We start from the raw sequence: 14,089 nt of genomic DNA, 5'->3' as shown, positions 1-14,089 counted from the left end.
CGTGCCATAACCGTAGACCAGAACATGCCGGAAGTGCCTTGTGCCAATGCTGAATCGTACCGTGAGTGTTAGGCGTTTCACAAACGGGGAAAAAGTGGGGAAAAAATATATAAAAAAATTGAAATAAAACAACAAATGTCAACCGTTGTTCCTGGGGTTCCACCCACGTTCCAGAATTGTCGGCTTGTTTTTGGTTTGTTTTGCTTTGTTCTTTCTCGAGTGTATGTTCCGGTTTTTAGGTTTTTTTTGTGTGTGTTGTTGTATGTGGCTGTGTGCGCCTGTTTGTACTGCCTGCCTATGGTCCGGTTAGTGGCCAAAGCCCGAATTTTCCTGCTAATGCTGCTGTGTATGGCACTGCGAATGAATGATGTGGCGACAATTTTGGGGTACTAGACTAGAGGAGTGTGTGAGGGCGGGGACGGGAGCCCTCGGTTATCCTTATCCTAAATCTCATCACATACGCTTACCCTTTTTCAGGGCGTCGTTGCTCTTGGAGATTTGACATGTTCATCAGAATTGCGAGCGCAACAGTGTGGGGCCCGTTTGGTGCTGGATTGAAATGTTGATGGAATTTAAAAGGACGTGCGCGTTGTACAATAAATTTCTTTTGTATTGAAATAGGATATCTTAAGAGGTCTAAGATATCCAACAATACACCGATAAGGGTAAATTATCAACAATTATTAAACACGTTTAAAATTATTAACCAAACAAAAGTGAGTAAATATTCACAACAATATGCACCAAAACCATACAACCATATCACGAAACCATTGTTATCCATTAATCAAACTTATCAAATCCCCGTGGCATGCCACTCATGTGCGTGTGGATGTATGTGTATTTGCAGAGCACTTTATAAATTATAAATGTCACAGCAAGCTGTTTCCATTTCTAACATTCATGTTACGAAAAGCACGTTTATCCCTTTGTCACCCGTCATCCGGCGTCCTGGATGGGATGGAGCGGTCGGCTATCAGCCCGCTAACGACCAGTCTCTGGGCCGGGCTCTGTTTACCACGGCAAGCGCAATACAAGCACCGGTTAACTATACCACGAACATTCCCTTAACAGTTACTGACATCCAGCCGGTCCTGTTGAACGTCGCAACCGGCACTGCTGACCTTTCCATTTTCGCGTGCTCCTTCCCGACCCGTCGCTCTACCTCCGCCGAATACTCCACCCCGAAGGTTGCTGTCTAGTGTAGTAGCGCTTCCGGTTATGGACATAGGACCATGGACGCAGCGTACTGCTACGAACACGTTCGGTTTGACAGACGGATCGACCTTTTCAGCAAGCGTCCACCAAACGGGCAGCATCTTTCAAGCGGCCGGTCATTAGCCAGCCGTTTCTATTCAGCGCTGTGTACTGTGAAGGGATAAAGCTGGTGGTTGTGGAATCGGAAAGGAAATAGAGAGTATGGCAAACTGGTGGAAAATTGTACGATAACTGACCAAAATGGAATTTTAAACTGGAATGCGAGAAACATCAGGTAAGGAAAAACTAAAGTAATTTAAAAATGTATCAAAACTCTTACGTTTAATACGTAGAAACAATCAACAACGAACACTAAAAACAATAACAACTTAGCTTAGAAGAAAACTGGAAAATACTAAAGGAAACAAAATGCAAACTGATGTTAATAAAAATATTCTTTGAGAATAAGTAAGTTAAAAAAATATGCAACGAAAGAGTGTAAAATATATTGCAACCCAAAGAAAATACTTTCAAAGAGAAAAGAAGAAGAAACGCGAAAAAGTTTAAGGTAAAATTACAAAATAAATTTTAAATATATTTAAATCCCTGCTTGAGGTTATTTTGCGACTTTCCTGGAACTAATCGAAACTAATCTAAAATCTATTGTAAATTTTTGTTACAAATTCACCACCAAAGTGCGAAACGATTGCACAGTGTGTGCGCGGAAAATATTACATCCAACCGCCCGACGGCACTTTCTTCACGCATTAGCGCGCTGCATGACAGAGTGTGACAGCCGTCAGAATGAAGCGATCGAGAACGTAACGCGAAACACCCCGTACGCGGAGTACGGCGATGTGGTGTGCTGGAAGGAGTTTGTGACAAACAAACAACTTTTCTGCTTAACCCCAACCCCACCCAACCGACCAAACAATATGGCGGTTCGCAACCGGTACCACAGAATGCGTTATGAATGAAACTACTTCACTCTGACAGGTGTCATTAGGAATCGATTCAAGCATGGCATGCCTTTCCGATTTCTGTTCCCAGGCTCTCTGCCACACCTTCCCCACCAACCGTCCTTCGTCGATTCACTTGTTTGCACCGGCCATTTGCTCCGGGACTCCCCGGGCAGGGCTCTATTATGTGCTACGATGGCGAAGGGTAGGCAGGATGTTCTCGCTTTGCCCTATCCCTCTGACGTGTTGCCTTATATTTGCCACGCACCTCTCCATCCATTCCATCCCTACGCACCGTCTAATGAATGCGTCAAACCGGAACCCACGAACGGCCGAGAGATCCAAATCCAATCGAACGAACGCAACGGCAAAGCGAAAGGTGTTCGCTTCGTTGACTTTTATTCCTCAGTGGCCGGGCTCGTAAACGGAGGTATTATGACGGATGTTGTTTGGCTACAACACAGGGCTGTGAATGCCGGGTCTCGTTCCAACGCAACCCACCGGAAGTTTGCTCCAAGGCATCGAATGTGTTTCCGTCTATGTGTGTGTGTGTGTGCTTACCATTTTCTTACCAGCAGTTCGTTCATCGGTAGCGATTGATGGTGGGTGGGCTGCTGGTCGATCAAAGTGCTGCCCGTGATGCTCAAACAGGGGGATTGGGGTTGAACTGGCGAGTGTGACGTTTGTCTCACCCACCGAGGCATGGAGGCATCCCCGGGCTCCGGGTGTGTGTGTGTTTGGTTGGTTGGTTCCCCCGTACAGGTTCGGGGCATTGAGGCATTGAGAAATTGTTTGGATTCGTATTTAAAGGACCTGCGGTGCGGTGCGATGGTCGGGACGTCTCGCAGGTGACCCGTATCGGTTCATTAGCAATGCACCCTTTCGGCATGCTGTGGCATGGCGGCCCCCGAGGTCGGACCGACGTACATCGTCAAGCAAATGTTTTAGTAACGCCTCAACTGGTACGCAACAGTGTTTTGGTTGTGGGCGAATGCTTGGGGATGGCGATGGTGTGTGCTACCGAACCGTGCTATAGGGATCAATATTTGACAGCCCGATGGATGGGTTAGCCGACCGATGGATGGACGTTTTGTGCGTGATTCAACGAGCACCAGGCTTTGACAGATTACACATTTATCGAGCTCCACTCGAAAGTGTGTCTGAGTGGAGACGACCGTGATGTGAACTGGTGGCGAACGTGACGATGGAAGCTGTTCGAGAAAGTGGGAGTTACAATCGACCTCATTGACATCGTGTCGGTACATCTTGTGCAGGTGCAGGTTCAGGTCTTCAGTACAAAAATGTTTTTATCCGTTTTCATGATGGTTGGCGACGTGATTCTTTGATATTGTTATCTTCATTTCGCGTTGTTATTCATTCTGAATCATTTTAATAAAAATCATATTGAAAATTCAGTTTTGTTTTGTGAAAATTATTATTAACACACTTTACAAAATAGACATTTAAAGACGTCAAAAGTTATAAAGTTCCTTAAAATTGAATAAGGTTGAAGATTTAAGGACATCAAATCAAGATAATATTCTGCGGTGATAAATCGTTATATCCTTATAGATCGAATCGTCATTAGAGTTACTGCTTCCAGGGTTACTTTTTGTTTGGAATTTTTCAGTTTCAACTGCTGGTAATTCTAGCGATCATTTTGCAGAATCAAATAAACGAACATTTGTAAAAAAAGCTTGCACAATTTGAACAACTTGAAAAAAAGAACACAATTTTATTTTTTTTATTCTACTTTTCGGAACAGTTCGCTTGAAGGAAAGTCCTGTTGCTAGCAGTATGACAACAAAAGAAGCTTTAAAGGAAGATCTTCAATGAAGGTGGTTGGCAAAAAATCACTTGCATCACACAACCGTTACGACGATGTGGCAATGATGACGATGATGCTCCACGTAAGAGCTTCCCTATCGCTACGGGTGGGCTGTGCCAGAATCATATATATATGTATTGGCACACGCTATTGGCAGCTTTCCATCGACGCTGATCCTACCCAGGACGCAGCGATATTGATCCGACAGTACATCTTTCCCCCGTGGGCGATAGAACGACCTGAAGGAGGTGTCGTCCTGTTCCAGGCAAGTTTATCTGCGAAACTTTACCCGAAAGATATCATCACCGGGTGAAACGTAAGGGCTAGCCTGGAAAAGCGGGGGAAGGAGAACTCTTATATCATAACAATCAATCCGTTGCTTCCGCCGTGTAACGCCCCCAGTTCCAGCATATTTGGGTGTTTGTTTAGATCGACCACTGGAGCACCTATCAGCAGATCGCACTGGGCAGATAGTTTGAGCGCTGAAGTTGGAGCACACCGAGCACCAGGCTGTGCGGGTAAAGGGTTAGAACACTTGAAATATGTCCGGTCGCTTCGCTTCGAGCGCTGACATGTTCGGCGAAGCTGCTTAGCTGTCGAAGGGTAAACAATGTCGATCCCGGAAGGCAAGTTCTAGCGTCCGGACATGCTGGGTACAGGATGCGAAAAGCGTTGAGGTGAATGAGTGTGTGTGCAGCAAAGCCCTGTCAGGGACGGATGATGGCGTAATAAAACCCAATCTAGGTGACTTTAATGCAGTAATTTATAACGAATGACAGTTGATTCAGTGGCCTGGTGCAAGCCTACCGTTTTGCTGTGGATTTATCGAGGTTGAAGGATAAAAAGAAAGAAAGAAAAGGGTGTTAAAATGGCGAAGGAAGTGTCATGTAGAGAGCGTTAAGGTTTGCAGAACATGCAAAGAGAGGAACAAGTAGATCGTAGGGACGCTTACCGGACAAAACGTAGAGATGTGGGATGAATGTTTATTTTCTTATGAGTTAGATTTTTAGAAGAATTTACCGAAAATACGCAAAATATCTAGATTTATAGTGCTTTTATTATTTACTAAAAGAAGGCTCGACTTGACGTTCCACATTTCCGTCTCATAAAATCCGTGATCTTTAATTCTTTATTAATGGATGTCGATAAGTCTTAGACGGTATTTGACTGATAATTTAAACCAACGTAAACAGGATATAACTTTAAAGAAAACTTTCTTATTGAACAGACACATGTTGCCAGTGGGACAAAGAAATGTGCCGAATTATTTGATTTCCTTTTTCAATTAAGCCGCCTAGAATTGTCTATCGAATATCAGTTCCCTCTCTCTACTCACTGCAAATCTCTCCCTGTTTTACCTAAGCAAAGACTCGCACCATAGCATTCCAGTCACCCGTAATGAACAATCATCCATTCGAATCGCCAATTCTTTTTCCACACCACCGTCCATTGTCCAATGTAAGGAGTTTATTTACCAACATACCATCGAGACTCATCCCAAAATCTCTGGCCATCCGGTTTCATTGATGCTGTTACGATGATCATCTATATGCTGAACAATCACAAACCCCACTCAATCGGTAAATTATTAGAAGGACGCTAAGAAGAAGGGCACCGTCGAAAGCGGACGGTTTATTTCATTAATTCAGCTGTTGCTGGTTGGCGGCACTTGAAAGTTGTGCCATCCGTACCCCAAACTGCCAACATGATGGGAAGTGGTGCTGGAAGTGGTGATACCTTTTTGACCTTCCGGAACGGCTTCCAGTCGAACGAAATGCTCCCTCCCTGGACACTACGCTCCTGACCCCTATAGGGCAAATGATGCTATTTCCGTAAGGTAAGCGTACTGGGTGCCCGCTCTAAAAATCACCCAAGTTGTGCATGAAAATCTCCAACAAGGCATTAAATTAGAAAACTTTTCCTGAAGTTTCGTCTCCTTCGCTCACACCCACAAGGCACTCCGATCGTGTCCAGAAGCCGATCAATTGCTCAGACTTTGGTGCGGTGCGGTTGCTAGTCGGGACAGTAAATGGAGTCCGGATACAGACAGGAGTGCAGGTGGTTCGGAAACGATAGCTATCCTTCCGTTGTGTAAACCATGAAAAATATGAAAAAAAAAAACGGAGCAAATAATAGGAAAACCAAAATACTGGGACGATTCAATCAACAATCTCGGCACCCTAAGTCTGCATGCTTTCAACGCCCGATCGGCATTACAATAGTAAATGATAACGATAACTGTAGTGTGGTGGTTTTTTTTGGGGGGAACGAGATTGTAAAGCGAAGCCAGATCACAAGCGAAACCTGGAATGGCCACTGAAAAGAATAACACAGATTGTGGCGAGAGAGGAAGAAATGGCTAGCATTCGCAGGTTGGAAGTTTTGCAGAGCACATTCGAGCATCCTAATGGAAAGTCCAACGAGAGCTTCGGTGGCAAATTCGGTGAGAATTCAAATTATTCTATTGTCAAACTTTTGTCCCATCTTGTGGGGATGGCTTTCCTATTCTGCTGCATGTGACCTGCGGCGACCGTATGAGCGTGCGTCGTTGTAAGTGGGTGTGCCTAGAGCATGATGGGACGGCACAAAAGATCACCCTCCTGACAGGACTATCCGGAGCAGGGGTGGGTGTTCGTTTTTCCTAATAAGCATTTTTGGCGAACTTTTGTGGCTTTAATTCATTCACCTTCAGCATTCGAATCACACAACCACCTCCTCGATCCTGCCTCCAGCAGCAGCAGTGCCGGACACTCTCCAGAGATGAGAATTTTCTACGAGTCGAACTTTTTTTTTTCGTCTCATAGTCCCCGGGAACTCGGGAAGGATGAAAGTTGTTTTAATTGAATTGATGATGTTTAGCGATTTTGAGGTTGCTACGCCATGGTAATGTGCATTCTCCGAATAAGCCTGGCCGGTTTTGAATTGGTGTGAGCATGTTGGTCGTTGTGTTTCGGCCGACGTTCGAGGATTGAATAGAGGGAAAATTAAAAAGTTTGTGTTTCCCTTGCTTAGAGGGACTGTGAGACTGTGGAATACAGTTTGTATCACGAATATACGAACTCAGAGTCAGCTTTAATGTGTCTCCAAATTTATGGCATACGTTCAGATCGCGCTGATGGAGTCATAATTTATCCATCAAACTTCGATTGTCCAACCTGGACAACCTGTTTTTATGCATCCTTTTTGCGTTTGCATCAGAGTTGAATTAGTAATGTGTTGATGGTGCATTCGCTCAGAGTTCACTAGCCCCATTCGATCATCCGTGTACCGCTCACTCATGAGAATTTAATGCCACGGGTGGTGTTTTAATTACAGCACATTATTGCCAGGCATACGCATGACACATCATAAACCAAATCTCGTGTCCTCGAGTGTCTCAAGGGAGCCATTTTGTGGATGCATTTAGTACTTAACTGTTGAACTGACCGGAAGTCTGGTTGGTTGATTGTGTTTGAAAGAGCCGCTGATAATTACTCTCCCGAAAGTGCTTGTACTCGGCGTGTGTTTTGGCGCAACGGCTGCTTTTGATTTGACTGATACTACGAGAATACTGTTTTGCAAGGCACTGCTTTGGAAGTCACAGTACATATGAATGACATTTAAAAGTACCCGTTCCGACAGTTACTCAAAAAATTGGGATGAGTCCTTTCCCAAAAATTTCCACCGAATCGTAAGAAAAATTCAATACTTTAGATTTGAACCGCCTTGGTACTTTTGGGATACAAATTCTTATTTTTTCCGGTCTGTTGGCATCTAAAATGATGGTTGTGCACTATGGTTGTAAAAACTTAAAACTAGCAAGTGATTAGAAATTTTGTTTTTTAAAGGAGAATCAACCTTGGTTTTTTTTTTACTAAAAATAGCATATGCCGTATTATATGCAATATTATGCAACAATATACAAAAATCTTTGTTTATGAGCCACGAGCTAACTCGCCATATCAACTGAACCATTCAAACATTGGTTAATTTGAAGTGATAGAGGCTCAGTCATAAACATGGAAGTGCTCGAAAAACACGTTGTGTTGAACTGTTTATTATTGTTTCTACAGAAAGTTCTTATCAAAGTAGAAGCTATTTAACGTGGGTACGTGGTTCTAGGGCAACAAATTCTGGCACGCGCTTTTGAAATTTCAGATTTGTGAAAATAATGCTCTTTGGAATAATTGCTTTAGTGTGCTTAATTTTTTCCCTCGCAAATGGCGAAACACCACAACCTGGAGGATGTGGCTTTGGGTATGAAATAATACTTGCAAAGCTGGAATCGATCGAACAAAGGTAGGCAGAATATGATCGTAATAGATCGAAAAAAATCACACCATTTCATGCATTATTGCAGGTTAGTAGCTTTAGAGGCAAAATGGGAAAATACGTCCCCAAAAAAGGTTGAAACAGAGCTGTCACATTCCATTCAAAATGAGCATCAAGCAACCTTATTGCCAGCTACAAAGTATTCAGCGCCGGAATCGTCCCACGTCCAAACTACCGAGCGCATGCCCGATGCGTCACCTAAACCCCTGAAACCTCCATCATCTAAGTACCCACTAGGTGTGGAACCATCGGCGGAACAACTCGCTCTAGGTGAGGACAATATATACAGCTCATGCCGTGAGGTCCCATCGCGGGTCAGCGGCAAATTTCTTATCAGAATTTCGGAGGAAGCGCAACCTATCAACTTGCTGTGCGACATGCAATCTATTGACGCTGGCTGGATCGTGGTGCAGAATCGTTTCAACGGTTCCGAATCGTTCTATCGCAAGTGGGCAGATTACGAGTCCGGTTTCGGTAGTCTGGATGGAGAGTTTTGGCTGGGTTTGGAGCGAATTAGCTTGCTGGTGAACAATGGTCAGAAATGGGAGATTATGGTCTGGTTGAAGAATTTCCAAGGGATGATCCTCTACACAAAGTATAACAAATTTGTGCTCGGTAATGCGACGGATGAATACAGGCTGAAGGAAATAAGAAGTTACTTGGGCAATGGAGGTGACTCGTTAGGCAAACATGAAGGGATGAAGTTTACTACCTACGATCGGGATAACGATCCGGTTTCGTACAACTGTGCGAAAAAGCATCGTGGTGGTTGGTGGTATCATCAACAGTGTGTCACCAGGTAATACGATAAGAAACAACCGCTCGATGGAATAGTTCAAGTGAATGCAATATGCTCTCTTTTCTTTTTATAGCAATCTTAATGGTGTGTATGGAAACACAAACACCGAACAGTCCAACAGTTGGTCAACGATGAAACCTTATGGGTACGGTTTGCAAGCCACAAAAATCATGATACGGGAGTTGTTAGGTTGATTTGATTTGATAAAATATGAAGACTCATTCTAAATCATACTATGATCATGTCAAAATATTAAACACGTTAAGTAAACTCAATAACTGATCGCAAAAGAAAGGTAACAAAAAGCGACCCTAGTAATTTATTGGAAATTTTTAGAACTTATTGAGAGTGGTTGGTTATTGCGCTATGGGTTTTTGTATGAATCGTTCTCACAACAGTTATTATGTAAACAGAAAAGTTTTCGACAAAAAATGCTAGTTTTCACACACATATTATCTTTTCTTATTTAGTTACACATTTTTTTCAGCTTAGGTCAATGTCTCGAGTGAAGCGTTTAAAGCATCTCAAACGATCGCGCAAAGCAAACACCAATCAATAGAGAAATCTGTTGACACAGGACAAAAATGAAAAACGGTTTGTTTGTCCCGTCACGGGCAATACTGGCAACAAGACCCTTCCATAGCCGAGGCTGTCCGCCACGCCACGACAGCGCTCCTCGTCTAAGATCGAACACACTGACTGGCAGAAAATTGTCCCCCTAGAACGGTCCAGGCGAGACACGTTTTGCGAGATGAATTTGAAACATTCATTTACTTTATCGTCTATTTCGGAATCCGTTTCGCAGCTGACACCACTGTCACCGAACGGACTGGACACCGGACGTGTGACCAGGTGAAAAAATGGTGGACACCACATGGCCCGCCCTCCCGTAATGGGGGAAAGTTTTTGCAATCGAGTTGACCGATCGGTTCCCGGGTTCAGGGTTCCGTTGGAGGCGCTCAAATCGGGCAATAGGGAAACGTGGAAAATCGAACCGTGTTCGGAAAGGTGGCACACATTTTTCTGATGGTAGGTCATTTGATGAAACTCAATAATCATAAGCATCGGAAATGGCACATTCTGGGGCTGGGATTTTTGGGCAGCAGTAATCTTCCGCAGCGGCTCGCTACGCAATCGATACGCAAACTTTGTCCAGCCGACCGAATGCCGACCGTCACCTGTACCGAATTGGTCATCATAAATCTTCCCGTTGGACGGAAGGGGAGTTGGGGAGGGCGTTGCTGCAAATGCCCGTCCAGTTTAGGGTGAGTTTTTGGGAAAATCTAAAAAATAATTGAAGACATGCTGTTGGCATCAGCAAATTTTGCCACGCTCAAATGCGAAACGTTCGCCTGACAGTGTTACGTGTTCAAGGAGAGTTGGGAAATAGGGGGAAAAAATGACACGAAGCACAGTTGCAAAGGGAAGTAATTTGAACTTTTCCCTTGTTCTTTTTATTGTGGCAGTTTTTTTTTTCAATTGCTCAAGAGAAAAAACTTAGAAGTTCCCGAACAGCTTCCGCTTCGTCATAAAACGGAGCACAGCAAGCGATAGTGTACCGACCGATAGCTTATCTCCTACGAAGGAGGGAATTCGCGAACGATATTTCATTTAATACGTTTTGTTTGGCAATAATAAAGGGGCATGCAAAATAAACATGGCAAACGTCTTTCGAACAACGGTCTTGGTCTTGGACTGTGAACCATCTTTACCTTCGTTAGAGTTTATTTCTTTGTCTGGCTGAAGCGGAACTGGCACTAGGAACGTTTTTGAAAGGCTTTTTTTTTTATTAATGCATTTTGATTTGCAAATAAAAGATCTCCAAATTCTTCCACCATGGCTGGAAGTCTGTGCTGACCGATTGTCATAAACAGACGTAGAGGTAAGTGTCTAGTGAAGTGAGCGAGATTTATACGCTTCGCTTTATTGGGGCCGCTCCAGTGGTCGTGTTCTGTGTTTGGAGGAAGGGCACGAGACGAGAGCATGGGATCGTAAAGTTTGGAAGTCTATTAAAGTTGATAAGTGGCTGTTGAATGGCGTATGGGTACTTTCATGCCGATGGCCAGTGATGATTGAATTTCTTTATGAACGTATTACGCTCTCATTTGAATGATAGAGAGTGGAATGATTTATGACATTCGACTAGGTAATGGCGAATGGTTTCAACGGTTGGACCTAGGTAGTTTCAAGTTAGTTAGGAATACAGAAATTGAATAACATTAGGAACACATTAGAGAAAAAATGGTTTCGAACAGAAAAGAATTTAAAAATAACCAAAAAAAACCTTATTATATAATGAAGCTTTAAGACAACAAAAAATGCATCGATGTGTTTTATCACACCAGCTCGTAGTCTCCCATTACAATAAGTACTTTCAAAATTCTATTGAACTTGAGACAGTACATGCTTCGTTTGATTCAAAGCCCATTTCTAGCTTTGGGTAAGTAAAAGGAAGTGCAACATAAAAATGAATCAAACGCTCATCAAAAAGGGCGATCCCAAGTGCGGAACAATTGACCGGCGTAGTGGCTACTTCATTTAAATCCACTCGATACCTGAGCAATCGCTGCCGAAGGTGAACACTCGAGCCCTTGAAGCCTCCGAACAAGCTCCCATCCATTAATTGCAAGCTAGCTGGCTGGTTGGCTGGCAGGCGCACTTGAACTACCGGTGCAAAATCGAAGTTCCTGCCCCTTTCGCTGTGGTTGATAAATGAGCACAAATGGACACAGATCCACAGAAGGGTGGAACGTTGGTGAGAAGCACTGGTACCACCGGTAGAGTAAGTGTTATTCAAGCACAATTCTTCCACCCTCTCTGAGCTGGGATAGTCTGGAAGTCCGGAAGAGATGAAGGAAGAATGGAAACCTATGCTACAGATGCTACTTCCGTGAAAGAATTTTCCTAGAAAATCGGATGAAGAACACCGACACACAGACTAGTGGTCTTCTCTGTGGTGCAACGTATCCGTGTGCACACTTGATTGTTGATGCTGGCAGGTCAGAAAGGGTAGCACAAGCACGCCCGGTTTCGGTTGCATCGAGATTGCTCTCTTGAGAAAACGAACGAGCAATTTAAACCGACACACGCACACCAGGACAATGAAACAGATAGAACATGGACAGATCCAAGGAGGGGTTTGTATCCGTTGCGCGAAAAAATCAAAACTGGGAATGTGACTGCGACTTCCTCGCCCCTTTCGTAGGATCTAGATTAGACATTTTTTTTTGTAATATTGAGACGATGCACTTTTTTCTCCCTGTTTGCTCATCAAGCGCAGAGCGCAAAATTCAAACTTGTGAGTTGCGCTCATGACTCTTGACACTCAGCCAGTTTAACAGCGGCGCGTTACCATTACCCGGTAGAGTAATACGGGCCTCACCTAAGCTTCCCTGGTCGAAGATTCTTTCGGTGTGAGGCAAAAAATCGTACGAGAATCATCAGGTACTTTTGTCACGATTTTTCTGCATTCAACAATGCACCCGCAATGCATCCCGGTGCAAAATGATGCAACGACGATATCACTCGTCTGCAGGGAAAGCATTGGAACCGAATGGGGGTACAGTGGGCCAGGGTGTTAGTTAGGGAATAAGAGTGCAAAGAATAGCACTTGGGGCGTCTGCCCAAAGGGAAGGAATGGGTAGTAGCGGCCGGGTTGCTTTTCCTTAGTCAGTGCTTTTCTTTTCATTGAGCAGTTTCGCTGTTGTTCCTGCTGCCGACGAGAAGAAGCAGAAGGGTGGGTTGGTAGGAATACGTTATCTACAGCATATTGAATGGCTTCATCACTATGTGCTGTTAAATTGTGGCTAAAATTTGCTTGTTTTCTTACTAGAATGCTGTACATGATATAATAAAAACACAACAAAAGATCAATAAGAAAACCAAAATAATAAATAATTTAATATTAAAATATTTTCAACCTTTTTATCTGAAAAATAGACAATCTCGAGATGTGTGTGACCTTTTCAACAGCGAAAACTTAAGAATAAGAAAAATATACAAACCCTTCCAATAGTTTGAAGAAAAACAGTTTCGCTATAATTTTGGGTCCCAGGCAGCCCCAAACGAGCCCACAATGCGTAAAAGCGTGAACAGTATTCTTTTCTTAAAATATGTGAGTTTAAATACTTTTGCTTCATTCTCACTTGCACTATACTGCGCCAGTGCAAGCTTCCCGGACGAAAGGAAGCGACGAAGAATGATGCATTGAAAGAGATACCTTCCTTTTCTTGGATATGTTACTGTTTCACACGTTTGAATCTTTTTTTTTTTTTCAAACTAAGCGAATGGACACGAGCAACCGGTGCGATGCGCTCGAGACACGGAGACACCCTGCCCGGGCAGAACAGGAAGCGTTTTCTTTTGATGTATTTTCACTTTTTATCGTAATAAATGATGGCATGCAGCTCTTGCACTCGGGAAGCGAGACACTAGACGCAGCTAAGAAGCTCGGCGGTGTATGAAGCGAGCAGAAAAAGAAATGAAACCCAAATGCGCCATGGTCCGCAGCAACACTAGCGACCACACCAGATTCTCGAGAGGGGGTTTTTTTACTGTACTGCTGCTTTGTCCCTTTGTTGGTGTAGAGGCACTTTAAAGTTGCCAGGCTCCGATATCCCGTGCAGAGGTACTACCTACGCCACGCCACACCAAGAGTGGAGCGCTGCAGGCTCTACATTCGTCCCCGAGGCCAAAGAACAATCGTGCGCTGGAGCGGAAGCTGGAGCGAGTAGCGTCTTCGGCTTCGTCGCGTGTTGAATTCGCTTGTGACAAAGCGTTTTATGCAGAACGTGTCTGGAACTCGAATGGTGGAGGAGAAATTGCATCGAATGCACATCGTTCGAGCAGTGCGAGATGCATCTCCTGTACAGAAGGGTACGTGTGGCGCGGCGGGTACGATTGGCCACATACGGCAGCATCAGACACGTACGTACGTTTCACTTAAAGGAACACAAGGATGATTGTCTCTTCGCCCGCAAACGACGACGACGACGA

At 44.0% G+C, this 14,089-nt stretch overlaps 3 protein-coding genes across 3 annotated transcripts in view; 2 read left to right on the top strand and 1 right to left on the bottom strand.

Moving 5' to 3' along the window:
* LOC126562538 (ribosome biogenesis regulatory protein homolog) overlaps positions 1 to 14,089 on the bottom strand; it is a 416,320-nt gene that overhangs the window by 80,266 nt on the left and 321,965 nt on the right. The gene's annotated exons all lie outside the window — the stretch shown is intronic.
* LOC126561880 (ras-interacting protein RIP3-like) overlaps positions 1 to 14,089 on the top strand; it is a 437,929-nt gene that overhangs the window by 120,939 nt on the left and 302,901 nt on the right. The gene's annotated exons all lie outside the window — the stretch shown is intronic.
* Positions 8,135 to 9,288, top strand: LOC126561080 (microfibril-associated glycoprotein 4-like). Its single transcript, XM_050217026.1, has 3 exons — positions 8,135 to 8,262; positions 8,324 to 9,094; positions 9,168 to 9,288. Exons 1-3 carry the CDS (start codon positions 8,135 to 8,137, stop codon positions 9,286 to 9,288), a joined length of 1,020 nt encoding a protein of 339 aa, XP_050072983.1.

This window comes from Anopheles maculipalpis, chromosome 3RL (genome assembly GCF_943734695.1).
Source record: "Anopheles maculipalpis chromosome 3RL, idAnoMacuDA_375_x, whole genome shotgun sequence".
Classification (NCBI taxonomy): Eukaryota; Metazoa; Arthropoda; class Insecta; order Diptera; family Culicidae; genus Anopheles; species Anopheles maculipalpis.
Note: the sequence above shows the minus strand (reverse complement) of the source record. Positions and strands in the feature narration are given on the sequence as shown.

Coding starts and splice junctions, on each gene's coding strand:
- LOC126561080 (XM_050217026.1), top strand. CDS start 8,135: ATGCTCTTTGGAATAATTGCTTTAGTGTGCTTAATTTTTTCCCTCGCA. Junction 8,263..8,323: donor CTGGAATCGATCGAACAAAG/GTAGGCAGAATA, acceptor GCATTATTGCAG/GTTAGTAGCTTTAGAGGCAA. Junction 9,095..9,167: donor CATCAACAGTGTGTCACCAG/GTAATACGATAA, acceptor TTCTTTTTATAG/CAATCTTAATGGTGTGTATG.